At 35.9% G+C, this 14,168-nt stretch overlaps 1 protein-coding gene across 3 annotated transcripts in view; it reads left to right on the plus strand.

Annotated features, from left to right (window-relative positions):
• The first annotated feature begins 27 nt into the window (after positions 1-27).
• Positions 28-14,168, plus strand: part of Fam114a2 (family with sequence similarity 114 member A2) — a 31,956-nt gene continuing 17,815 nt past the window's right edge. For 2 of the 3 annotated variants that reach the window (XM_027938679.2, XM_027938682.2), the window contains exons 1-8: positions 28-76; positions 3,870-4,093; positions 4,427-4,526; positions 4,878-4,970; positions 7,544-7,635; positions 8,730-8,864; positions 9,363-9,521; positions 10,158-10,281. In XM_027938679.2, coding sequence (XP_027794480.1) covers positions 3,884-4,093; positions 4,427-4,526; positions 4,878-4,970; positions 7,544-7,635; positions 8,730-8,864; positions 9,363-9,521; positions 10,158-10,281 — 913 coding nt within the window. In that variant the 5' untranslated portion in view covers positions 28-76; positions 3,870-3,883. Of the gene's footprint in view, positions 77-1,931; positions 2,594-3,869; positions 4,094-4,426; positions 4,527-4,877; positions 4,971-7,543; positions 7,636-8,729; positions 8,865-9,362; positions 9,522-10,157; positions 10,282-14,168 lie in introns of those variants that run through there. The other variant, XM_027938681.3, reaches the window with a different exon arrangement.

Here is a 14,168-nt window from a genome sequence, read left to right on the forward strand (position 1 = left end):
AAGCAGGCGAGCCCACCTCCGAGCTGAGGGAGTACTTCCGGGCAGTAGGAGCGGCGAGTCAGCGGCGGTGGCTCCGGTGAGGGTGGCGGCGGGCTGGGCGTGGGGCTTTCCGGGTTGAGGCAGGCAGCGTCGGGTCCCGGGCTTGGTCTCCCCTGGAGGTCGCTGGGGCTGGTGAGGAGGCGGCCCGAGGGCGGGCGGCGGACGCCTCACGGCGGGGTGCGGGGGCCGCGGAATGGCTTTGGTTAGCGAAGCGCAGCGTTAGTGCGAGCGACTCTCGTCAGCGTCGGAGAACTTGGGAGCGTGTGTTTACAGCACGTCTCCGGTTTGGGACGTGCAGTTGGATGTGGGAAGAAGGGAGAAAGCTTGTCTGCCCATCCAGAGCAGAAACATTAATAACCATAGTAAGGTTGCAAACTACCGCCTCCGCCGCCAATAGTGACCGCAGCTGTTAACCTGGGAGCTCTTCGGTGACATCGCTGTTCCAGGCCCCTCCCCTGCGTGGTGGAGACTTTAGAGGAGCCGCAGCCGCGTTTGACCGGCGAGGAAACGGAGATGCAGAGAAGCCAAGTTACTTCTGGGCAGGGTTAGAAGAAAGTTGAACTCCGGAGCCAGGCTCTTAGCTGTTAGCTTTGACGCTCTCCATGTGGGTAGTGGAGGCGGGGGCAGCGTATACATGCGTGTGTGCAGTTCTTAAACATGTGGATCAACTCTCTAGTTGGGAATCATTCTCTTACAATTTTGAAAATAACACTCTTGTCATAGAATACCTGGAAAAACTAGAAAAACATTAAATAGTGTAATTCCATGGACCTACTATTCTTGTGTGTGTGTGCGCGCGCGCGTGTGCGCGCTGCTGCTAGATTATGAATCCATTGAGAACCAGGATGGCACAGCCATGTAATAATGACAGTAATAATATAAACAAACATCACAAAACCATTCTTTTTTGGCCTCGCCTAAATGTCTGGCATAGTCTACATGTTCATTAAAGCTTTGTTGCACAAATGAAAAAATAGGAATCACCAGTGTATAATATTTTGCCTTAGTGTTTTATTACATGAATCATGTTTATGCAATATGTATATTACATACTACATATAGCATATTATATAATAGTTGGGTTGTAATCTGGAGACAGTATAAGGAAAAGATACTAATAATATATATTTATTCAACTACAAAAACATCGAAGTTTGTACAAGAGCTGTGTTGTCTGTCTTATTAGGCCCTTGAAACAAGTGAGGCAGAAATTGCCTTACATTACTTCTTTATCTTCAGAGCTTGTTAAATAGTGGAAATGCAAAAGGTATTGCAGGTGACTGAGTGAATGAGTACTTCTAAATTGTATTTAAATTGGTAGTTGTATCTGAGTTGTTTTTCTCTATTTGGGGAATATAGGTATGTATATCATACCTGCAGACCCTAGGCTCCATGACATTAATCTACCTTTCTAGACTTGTGCCTCCCTATTGTTCTTAATATATTAACTACTCCAGGTAACTGACTGGATCCCCTGTGCATTTGAGCTTTCTCATATATTGTTTCTATAGCCTTGAATTAAATCTCTTTGGTGTATTCATATGTCAAAATCCTAAGTTCCTTTTATGTCAGGTATTGCAAACTTGAATGTCTGCAGGGGCTCACCATGTTAACATAAATGAATGAAGTGGATTTAAGGGGAGATCGTGGAGCATAGGAAGGCACTGCACTGTTTCAGAGGGCCTAACAGCTCTTTGGCATGAGGCAGTTATTATGCTGTCAAATGTGGGCCTACTGTTGCCAGAACTTTGAATTTTACAGGAGAAATTGGAAACTTGTTAACAATTCATTTTTTTTTTTTTAAGTTTAAACACTCTACAGACTAAGTTAAAACATCTGTAGTCTTGATTTGGCACTCAGTTTCCCAGTTTGTAACCATTGCTCTAGGCTTATCTCAGATCATTTGTTTATGGATCATACTCCCTGATTCATACAGACAACTTTCTGTTCTTTTAGAACTTTTTTATGCACTTCAGTTATAGTGCTGTTTTCCATCTGTATATACACCTAAAGAGTGTGTGTGTGTGTGTGTGTGTGAGAGAGAGACAGAGACAGAGCGCGCGCGTGTGTGCGCTTGATTTATTCCCTGGTGATTTTTGGTTAACCTGGGAAATTAATATCTGCTCTTTGTAGAAGTAGCAATATTATCTTGGCTTTAATTGCCAAAGAGCTCTACTTCTGGAAGGAATTGAATTGGGTAACATTGCTATTCAAAAACTGATCTGACAAAAATGTTATCTGATGGCTTAAATAATCTCTGGAAAAAAATTGAATTGGGAATGATTAATGGGAGTTTTGAAGGACATTCAGTAAATGGAAAAATTGACAACTGGGACCTCATCAAAACGAAAAATTGCTCTGTGAAAAATTCTATAAAGAATGAAAAGAAAATCTACAGACTGGGATGAATATATCCACAAACCACATATTAGACAGAGGACTTGAATCTGGAATACATAAAGAACTTTCAACTGTAAATCTAATTAGAAAACCAAATCTAATTAGAAAATGAGCAAAAGATAGAAATAGATATTTTACTGAAGAAGCTATTCAGGTAAGCACATGGAAAGATATTTAATATCCTTAACTGTTGGATAAATGCACTTTAAAAGCCACAGAGGAATGCCACCACATACCTGTTAGAATGGCTCAGATGAAAAATAGTGACACAACTGGTGAGCATATAGAGAACTTGATTACTTGTACATTGCTGGTGGGAAAGTAAAAAGCTATACTACTATGGAAAAGAGTATGACTTTCACATAAAACTAAAGATGAGCTTATTATATAACTAGTAATTATGCTCTTGGTCATTTATCAGAGACAAAAGAAAGCTTATGTTCCTTTATAAACCTGTATGTGAACTTCCATAGTCATTTTGTTTATATAATAGCCCCAAAATGGAAATGGCGTATATAACAGTTGGTAAATAGTTCAATTGTGATACTTTCATACCATGGAATACTGCTCAGAAATAAAAAGGAACTATTGGTACAACCTAAGTGGATCTGGAGGGCCTCATTGTAGAGTCAAAAAATTCTCAAAAGAATATGTTATGATTCCATTTATATAACATCTTGAAATGACAAAATTTCAGATAACAAATCAGTGATTGGTTACTATGGGTTGGGCAAAATATGGGAAGTTGCCATGGCTAAAATATAGCAGAAGGGATTCTTATAATTGAACTTTTTTAAAAAAAATCTTGACTGTGGGTAGTAGTCACAAGCATCTATGCAGGTGGCTCTTTATATCCATGGGTTCCACATCCATAGACTGAAAATATTTGGAAAAACGATTATATCTCTGTTGAACCTGTACAGACTTTTTTCTTGTCAGTATTCCCTAAACAATATAGTGTAACAACTACTAACAGCATTTACAGTGTGTTAGCTATTATAAGTAATCTATAGATGATTCTATGAAAGGATGTGTGTAGATATATGCTAATATTATACAATTTTATGTAAGGAACTTGACCATTATTTTGCTATCATCTGGGAGTCCTAGAACCAATTCTCCAAGGATACTAAGGGATGACTGTATACGTGATAACATTTTATAGAACTATATACGGACATATTAGGGCCTGTAACACTGGTGAAATCTGAACATGATGGGTGGATTGTGTCAGTGTCAGTTTCATGGTTGTGATATTATTCTGTACTTACACAAGTTGTTACCAGGGAAAGTAAATGAATGTATATGGAAAATCTATTATTTCTTATACTGCATGTGAATTTATGAAAATCTCAAAAGATCTAAATAAGTAATTTATATTAAAAAAATCCTGTGTAAGTAATTTTGTTCTTGGGCTTATGTTTTACTAGGTGATGTTCTAATCATGTCGGATAAAGATGATATTGAGAGTCAAGTGATAACTGAAGCAACCCTGGTTCTTGAAGAAGGAAACCATGAGCCAGCCAAGAATACTGAGTCTGTTGACCAAAGTGCTAAGCCAGATAGTAAATCTGAACCTGTAGTGTCCACTCGGAAAAGGCCAGAGGTCAAATCTTCTAGTGATCTTGAAACTTCAGAAGTTCTCCCTGTTCAGGTATTACAGGCTGCAGCCAAAATAGAATATCTGTTAAAATATTGGTATTTAAAAGTGTTTGAGTTAAAAGTGACTTGGATTCAATGCTAATGTAAGGTTGCACTTAGCTTTGTTTTGTAGAACCATAAGATACATTTTCTCAGTTGTATAAATGCCTTTAGAAGAACTTGTCTTTGCTACTTGGTGCTTACATGGTGATAATATACATCTGTTAGTCAAGCAAGTGTATCTCTTATACTTTTGCTAAATTATTAGATATCTTGTCTAACTTTCTGATTCTAATTTTTCTATTTTATTTTTTCTTTTGTTTTTCTTCTTAACTGGGAAAAATAGGAGCCTGTTTCCAAAGATGTACCCCAGACTGGATGGGGTTATTGGGGAAGTTGGGGAAAGTCCTTACTTTCTTCAGCCTCAGCTACAGTAGCCACAGTAGGTAAGTCATCAGTAGTTTCATTATTTTTTATATTCATTTTGCTACAGACTTATGTTATACATGATTTTGATAATAATCCTTCCTTTCGTGATTACTCAGAGGCTTTATAGTTGTGGGTGGTTAAATAATGGGCTGATACATATTGCCACTAGAATTTGAAGCATTTTTTCATTAGAAAGTTCAAATCTGGGAATTGTTATAAAATATGAGTTAAATTTTTTATATTAGCTATGTATTGTTAAAATAATATATTCTATGGCCATAATAATTTTAAAAACATGCAGATATTATTTTTGCTTTGTTTCTTTAGTTTTGGTAGCAAATAGCAAAAAATGTTATTTGTCTTAATAGGACAAGGTATTTCAAATGTCATCGAGAAGGCAGAGACTTCTCTCGGGATCCCTAGTCCCAGTGAAATTTCAGCTGAAGTCAAGTTTGCAGCAGGTTAGTATAAAGAAACATTAAGGCCTAGGGTTTTGGATTAAAATGGAACAGTTAAGCTCATTTTTCAGTAGGTATATATTAAACATCTAATGCAGGGTATCATGGGACTGTGACAAGAAAGAGGATTAGGAATCTTTAGCTGTCAGAGGTCTGTGTCCTCTGACCAATCATGTGTCTTTTCACTTTCCACATCTACAAAATAATCTTGAAAGACTGTTATAAACATTAATAAAGCTATGAATATAGAATATGAGAATGTTTAACATTTTTCTTGGTATATTTAAGTGACCCACATGTTAGCTGAATTTAAATCTATTATGGCAAGAGAAAAATATTTTAATGAATAGTTTGTGGGTTGTATTTTTTTTTCCCCTTTGCATTTTAATGAGGGTGAAGTTTTATTCTGAACACTTGCCTTGATCAAAGGGAAACATACTCTCACTGAAACCAGGAATCAGGAGAGCCTGGGACCAAATAATAGAAAGTTTTTCAATACCTGGTTTGCTTTCTGTGTCAGGGACTTTATTTTCTCTCATTATTCTCTTTGCTCATCTATGCCATTTTTTTTTTTTTAAGCAAAATGATTCTCTGTGCTTGTCTTCTAGTTCCAACTTTATATTGAATCCTAGTATTTATCCCCATCTGAGACCAACTGGCATCAGTTATTTCTGAGTTCCTAGGAGAGACAATTAGATTGGCCTAGACTTGAGTCACTTGTCCATGGGCGGGAGATGAGATCACATTATACAAACATGTCTGCAAAGGACTTTGTGAGTTTGAGGCATTGTTCTTAGTGATGTTCTTAGATTACTCTGCTGAAAATAACAGAATAAGTGACTAAGAATGAGTTTATTTTTCTCACTGAAGAACTTCAGAAATAGTCTGTTGCAGAGATAGTTCATTGATGTTGGGGTTCTGGGTTGGCTTCTCTCCTGTTTTCTTTTGTTGGTTTCTTAATGGCTGCCAGATAATACTGCAACTCCAAGTATGATTTTCTAAAACAAGAATGCTCTCAAAGTCAGGAATTAAGTGGAAAGAAAGTACCATTTTCCCTCTTGCATCTCTTTAAAATGAGTAGTTTTCCCCAGCAATTCTCAGTGCACTTCTTCTCAGATATCGTTAACTAGAACAGGTCATGCTGAAGCAGAGAGAAGGTTTTGGGCATTGTTATAAACTTCTATCTCAGGAGTTGGGTTCTTTTGCTCTCCTTTTGTTGACAGGTAGTTATGGTATAGCTTAGATTGATACTTTCAAGGCATTATTAAGCTTGTTTAGGGTGAGTCTAGAGTAGCCTTTACTCTGAGGGCTTGTTTGTTTGTTTATTATTTATTATTTATTTATTTATTGCTAAGGCCTGACTTCTGAGGTTTTTACTCAATTCCCAGTTGTTTAAAGAGCTCTTTTTACTTTGGTTGGTTGAAATTCAAATGTTTCAGCTTAGCATGAGCTCTGGGGATAGTTTAGCTTACCACTCCATAGCAGTCCTCCACCCCCAACTTTGTGGAGTCTCCTAGTGCCTGAGCAGTGTGGTATTCAGCCAGAGACACAGGGCACACCTGTGTAGTTTCTTGGATCTCTTAACATATGCAGCTGCATCCTCTCTAGTTGGCTTCAGTCTTTGTTCCACTCATTGTGATGCTGTGTTATGCTGAATTTCCCCTCCTTGTGTTGTGGTTTGTTTGGAAAGTTCTTCTTGACAGAAAGTCAACCCATTTGTAGGGTTCATGTTATTCCTTTTTATCCTGTACCACATCGTGTACTGCCTCTTTCCAGTATCTGCAAAAGGTTGTTTCTTATATTTTGTCCAGTTTTGCAGTTGCTGTGGTAGGAGGGCAAGTCCCGTACCAGTTAATTCATTGTAGCTGGAAGTAGAAGTACTCCCTATAATAGAGTATTTGATATAGTTAGATTATTTGATGTAGTTGATCTCCTATAAGTTTTTTAAAATGAATAAAATAGAACAGTTTATTTGAAATATACTCTTTATAATGCACATCTGATTCCTACTAATGGGCATGATTTTCTAGGATAAAATTGAGTTATAAATTATATATAGTAAAATTTGATTTTTAGCTATGTAGGTTTTTGTGCTTCAAGAAATATATGGATGGCTATGTTGGAATACTATGTAACCATAGTACGTGTAGTTATACATATATAGAGTATTTCCTATATAAACTATTGGGATATAAAAGAATTTTCACTAAGAAAGTTCCTTTATGCCCTTTGTAGTTACTCTCTCCCATCTACTACCAGCCTTTGGCAAGCACAGGTCTATTTTCTGAACCTCTAGTTTTACCTTGTTCAAAAGATCATTATCACTGAGATTATTCAGTGTATAGTCTGATGTTGTATAGATCAGTAGTTTGTTCTGAAGATTGGATTTTATATTTGAAATGAAATGAAAATGGAAAAAAAAAACCTGCCTATTTGAATTTTCAGTTAAAATGGGCAAATTGTTTAAAATAATGAAAAGACCTAAGGACTTGAGTGTAGGAACTGAGTCTACACTTTAAAAAGTCACATAGATGCTAGTAAAGAAAACAATTAATGAATCTTCCTTCCTTTTGTAGGAGAGACAAATGCCAAAGAGAATGAAAGCTCCTCCCCAGTCATGGGGCCATTTGGTGTATTCTCGACCATTTCTACAGCTGTTCAGAGCACAGTGAGTAAAAAGTGCAAAGTGGCCTGCTCCCTTCTGTTTTTATAATGGATTTGTATATCTTTCTCCTTCTTTTCCTTGAAAAACCTTGAGAACTGATTACTCTTAAGGGAGTCCAAATCACTGAAGATCAGTCACCTCTCAGGTCAAGTAAAAGCTTTTTTGAAAGAAATAAGGAATATAAGATGGAGAGTTAGAGAGGCTATGTACATGATATTTCTTTTTTATGTTTTCTTAGTACATAATATTTTATGGACCAGGAATTCTTAGTTTGGTGACCTAGGAAATGTCTCTGCTTTTACAAATACATTTTTCTTTTAATTGTATCTTAAGTGGGCAGGAGGGCTAGGGCGGTGTGTGATCTTTATGGTAGATACTTGTAAAACTACAGATGATAAAAAGCATTTTAAATAGAATAATGTAAGACACTAATTTTCCTACACAAGTGAAGGTAGATAGCTAATACTTTTTTAAAAATTTTTGTTGAAGTATCATAAGTGTTCAGTGTAAATGTTCATGTTATTAATATACCTAGTCCTCCCACTTGTGTCCTCTTCTCTGCCAAGATAACCATAGTCTTGATTTATAATATCATAAGTTAATATTGCCTGTTTTTATACTTTATATAAATGGAATTATAGAGTATATACTTGTTTGTATTTGGCTTCTTTCATACAACATTATGTTATCCATGTTACAGTTTGTATGGATTTTCTTTGCTTTATCCCTTTGTGTGACTGTCACTTTTTTTCTTTAATTCCACAATGGTAAGCATTGGGTTAATTTCCAATTTATAGCTATTACAAATAATTCCGCTATCATCATTCTTGTTCATATTTTCTGATGTGCCTCTGTACATATTTCTCTTGAGTATATAATCATGAGAGGAATTGGTGGTTCATACAGCTGTAATAAATACTGACTAAAAGTTTTTCAAAATGGTAACACCTATTTACATTTCCACAAGCAGTGTATAATTGCTTCACTTTTTCTACATTTTTCTCAATGCTTGGTTTGTTGGCCACTATTTTTAAATAATCAAAATATGCAAATATATTTTCTTAACATTGCTGTAATGAAGTTTATGTGTTTTCTAGGGAAAGAGTGTTATCAGTGGGGGTTTGGATGCCTTAGAATTCATTGGAAAAAAGACAATGGATGTAATAGCAGAAGGGGATCCTGGATTTAAAAGAACCAAGGGTCTGATGAATCGGAATTCTACACTGTCTCAGGTACTTTCTTCTTTACCTGTTTGATTCTTGTTTCTGTTTTGATTTGCATTTTTGCCTTTGCTAACTTGGGACCTTCTTAGGGTTTCCTTTTGAAGAATCTTTAGTGATTTTTAAAATTTAAGCTACTGAGGTAGGGAGGAGGTAGGGAGAGCTTGAATGCTTAAAAAAATGCCTAGCTCTTTTTTTTTTTTTTTCTCCTTTTTTCATTCTGTAGGAGTTTCCTGTCAGTGAAATGCTAAACCCTGTCAAAGTTGTTTATTAGATTAATGTTTAAATCACTTTTGGAGAAACACCTGGTTCCTTGGGTGTTATTTACACTAGCATCAAATTATATGTTATCATTTTTTTCCCTGCATGTCCTGAGCCTATTGGATTTGAATTGCAGTGCCAAAAATGAAAGGGCAGTGCTCTGAACTCAGCTTTACTTCCCTCCACTCTCAGAACTCACCCTTGAGCTCTCATTATTTGCTTCAGTGTAACACCTCCATCTCTTTTTAGGTCTTAAGAGAGGCAAAGGAGAAAGAAGAGCTGTGGACCTCCAATGAGGTTACCATGGAAACTGACAAGAAAACTCATTATGGGCTACTCTTTGATGAATTTCAAGGCCTTTCACACCTAGAAGCTCTGGAGATGCTTTCCCGAGAAAGTGAAATAAAGGTAAATCCAAACTAAAAATCCCAGCTGAGAAGTCTTCAAATAAAGGAATGCTGCATAGCTTCTTTTCTCTTTCCACATTAGGAAGATGAAATGTGTTTCCAATGGAGGCTTGAGACTCTATGGAAATACTATACCAGAACAAACAAGAAACTGATTTTGAACAAATTGCTAAAAAGAAGTAGGATGAACCAAGTGTATTTCTGTAAAATTACACAAAAAAGTATAGATTAATAAGGAGGTCCTTAATAACACATCTGCTATTTTTCCTATACCTCAGTCTTTTTTTTTTTAATAACCCCCAGTTTCTTTGGTTTCAGCTGCCAAAAACCTATTGACTTAAGCTGTTAATTTGTATATGGTTAGCTTTTAATTGATTCAAAATGATTTAATGTTCCTCCCTGATTTTTAATTTGTTTTTAAGCACTAATAATTTCCAGATGTCTCTAGCTTTTGTTAGTTTTGGAAGTACAGATTCTCCCTACCTTTCTGTAATAATTATCCTCTTGTGTTGCTGGTGAGCTCATAGTTCTGACTTCAGTTTGACCTATTGTGTCTTCTCCAGTTGAGAATTGTTTTTTCCTTTTCAGACTCTTACAGTTTTTTTTTTTTTTTTTTTTTTATCTCATATCCATTTAGGTGAAATCTATCCTTAATTCTTTAAGTGGAGAAGAATTAGAGGCACTAAAGTTTGAATTAGAGCAACTCAAAGAAGCATTTTCCCTGGCAGAGTTTTGTGAAGAAGAGGAAGAAGAGAAAAAAGGTAATGTGAAAATTCATTATCTGAATGTAGAGGATGCAGTGTGTTTGTATGCAGTGGTTTGCCCATGAAATAAATTATTTATTCTCTAATTATACTAGTTTGATTTTACTTTTTTCAGTAACAGTTTTCATGCAGACTCCTTTCTGCAGCCTTTCGCCTGACTAGTCATTGAAATGAGCAAGTCATTCTCATGTCCAGGTCTACTCTTCTTTTCACTGCCAGACTCTTTGGAGCTTCTCCAAGTCTATTTTGTGTGTGTGTGTGTGTGTGAGATAATAGGAATTGAACCCAGGACATCACACATGCTGAGCTATGTCCTCAGCCCTTCCAAGTCTAATCTTGCAGAACACATCTCTTGACTCTTTTTTTTGTCTTTTTTTTTGCACTCAGAGATGCTCTTGTCAGATTCTTTCCTCAGTTTGTCAGGCCATCCCTATGAGCATCTGTATATCTAGATACTTTACCTATGCTTTTCTGACTTCTGTGACCCCCTAACCCCATCTTGAATTGAAGCCTGCAAGATGGCAATTATCCAAAATGTGGATGATACTTTGTTTTTTATTTTATTTTTACAAATTTTGTCTTAAATTTTAATATCTGTATTCCTTGGGAAATATAGACATTGAAACTATTCATTTTTGTAAAATTATCAGGAAACACGATAGTTTATATATATAGCACAATTTCTAGGCAACTGAATCTTAAGCTCTAAGGGTTGTTTTTAACATTAAAAAAATTTTTTTTAGTATCTTTATTTTATTTATTTATTTTTTATGTGGTGCTGAGGATCGAACCCAGGGCCTCACACATGCCAAGCGAGCACTGTACTGCTAAGCCACAACCCCAGCCCCTGTTTTTAACATTTTTAGCTGGAAATATTTCTAAGATATATTCTCTACTAACTGACTTCTTTTAGAAAGTGGAGTTAATGAATATATTTTGCCTTTTCTTGATGAAACACTTAATTATAAACATTATTGAGTAGAAAAATTCTCTCATGGTTCATCAAAACATAAAGGGCTGGTTACCCATGTGGTAGATTAAATCAGTGGTTCACAAAATATGGTCTGTGCATTCTTAAGTCTCTAAGACCCTTTAAGGGTGTTCATGAGTCAAAATGGCATAATAATATCAATATGTAACTTACTTTTAGAAAAATTTTTGTTTTATTTTTCACTGTTTTGATATTTTATCTTCACTATCATTGAACTTGCTTTGAGTCTCATTTGGATTTTTATTTTTAATTTATATGAGCGGGAACCCAAACAATTAATCTTATTCAGGTTTCTATTGAGAGAGCAAAGATCTCCTAGTGTAGGTTTTAGGGCCTTGTCTATGAGAGGAGGACAAAAAATTGTGTAGATTCTGCATAGATAAAGACTTTTACTCTTTTGTTTCTTTTTGTGTTCTTATTGGGTTCTAAGTCAAGATGTCTGGTTATGTAACATCTCATTAATCATACCTTATTCTGTATAAAGGTACTATTATTGATTAGAAAATGGTTTTTGAAAGTCATCCTAAGATATTGAGATTGTGGTTTAGCTTAATGAATAAAAAAATGACTTTTTAGGTTAGACTTGGGTTCATATTTACTAAGTCTTGTAACCTTGAGAGATTACTTAACAGTGAGCTTCTGTTTCCCCATTGTAAGAACAGGATCTAATTCCTCTCAGGTTGTTATAAGGGCTCAACTAAATATTATATTTAATGTGTGGCACATTAGTAAGCATCCAGTAAATGATGGCTATTTTTAGGTTCATTATTAGGGAGATATAAATAAAGGGATAAAAATCTGCATTTTAAAAGTCTAACTTAGCAGGAAAGCAGTAACTTGATTTTGATTTGTTCCATTTGACCAAATATGACAGTGTCCAGTTATTTACAAACATTTAAGTTTTTTGTGCATGCATTAATAGTATTTGTTCAATTTAGTCAACATCTGGCTTTGCATATTATTAGAAATTCTGATCTTTAAACACTAGAGGACTCTAAGGAGTTTTATAATCGAATGGTTTAGTGTCTGTGATACTTTACCCCTGTCTGTTTGCCAGAGATCAGAACTTTGAAGATACAGCAGTGAATTCTAGGACAACATCCCCATCCTTCACCCTGCCTCTGCCCTCCTAAGTGATTTTGATTGAGAATGGAATAGTGTCTTTAGTGTTTAATTATAGCTCAATGAAGCTGTTAAAAATAATGGAGGTTGCAAATAGGAGAGAAAAATCATAGAACCTGGTTCTGGTGATGTTGGTCATCTTCATTTTTCATCAGCATCCCTAGCCCTTGCTCCTGATGTGCCTAATCACTTTACATAAGAGGGAATCATCTTGCTTGGGGAGACTCCAGCCTCTCTCATGAGTCCCTCCAAAGCACTAGCCCTGTCTCTCTTACATCTTTACAGAATTTTATTCTAATGCAACAGCTACTTTTTTATGTTCATTTCCATGGAAAGTATGTGATTGTGATCTCTTAAACATTTTTTTGATCATAAATTTTGCCAGCAAAAATTTATTGATAACTTAGACATTAATATCTATCTTTACACACATACATATACATACATATAAATGTTTATAAATTAAATACATTTAAATACCATGTTATTTACATTCTGAATTGTACCCTAAATTAGAATTTTTTAATAGAATAAGATGAGTGTCCATAAATAAAAGCAGATTATTTTTTCCTGTATGCCTTTAGATTATTTTGTGAACCCTTTGAGATACAGATTTAGAATTTCTGTGGATTCAGATTCATTACCTGCACCCAAATAATTTAGGGCTTAGTTAGGAAATCACAGTGGCTATCAGAGTCAGATTTTAGATTTTTTCATAGCAGGATGTCATTAGGTGTTTAGATGAGTTATGTGGGGTTAGAGTTGTGTCAGTGAGATCAGCTTTTCCCAAGCCATGTTGTACTTGAGATTATTAAATCAATTTAATTCTCAACCTTAAATGCCAGAATGAGGAACAAAATGATAGTGGATGGAGAGAAGAGCCAAGATATATTTCCCCTTCCCTGGGGATTTTTTGGGGAAATACCAGGCATAAAATAAGTAACAATTTGCCCCTGTAAGCCATTGACTGGTGCTTAAGAAATGCTCATAAAGATTTTAAGTGCTTAAAGATTTCTTTACACAAGAATTTTCTTTTACATTTCATGTTGCAGAGGAGCCTTAGGCTGGGCCTCAAAGGGGAGAATGGATAGAATTTTTTAAAATTTCTTCTGGAGTTGTAGGTGGTCAGGATGCCTTTATTTTTATGTAGTGCCGAGGACCGAACCCAGTACCTCACACATGCAAGGCAAGTGGTCTGCCTCTTAGCTACAGCCCCAGTCCTGGGTAGAATTTTGATGGTAGAGAGGGAAAGAGATTCTTGCCATTCACTTAGAGATCTTGATCTTGACTCACGCATTTGTTTGTTTCTCAAATGTAGGTGTTCTATATTCCTATCAGCTGTGACTGGGCTAACTCCAACAGCTTCCTTAACCATCTTTCCAACATTCTGGAATAGCCTGTTCTTTTCATTTCTCAGTGTCCACTATTATATCTTTCCTGGATCATGGATTTGTACTTCAGCCTTATTTCCCTTTTTGTTCCCCTTCTTATCCATTCTTCACCTAGCAGCCAAAGTAATCCTCTGTAATTTAAATTTGATCGTGTCTGTTTGCTTAGAATCATTCAGTGGATCCTCAGTATAAAGTTTGAGTCCCTCATCATGGCTCCCAAAGCCCTTTATTTTCTGGATTTTACTCCCCTTTCTAGCTTCTTAATACTTTTCCTCTTATATTAGACACTTTTACCACATTAAACTTCTTGCCATGCTTTCTTATATCCCCGGATCTTTGCACTTGTTTTCTCTCCCTGAAACTTTTTCCATTCTCCTTAT

Source organism: Marmota flaviventris, chromosome 5 (assembly GCF_047511675.1).
Source record: "Marmota flaviventris isolate mMarFla1 chromosome 5, mMarFla1.hap1, whole genome shotgun sequence".
NCBI lineage: Eukaryota > Metazoa > Chordata > Mammalia > Rodentia > Sciuridae > Marmota > Marmota flaviventris.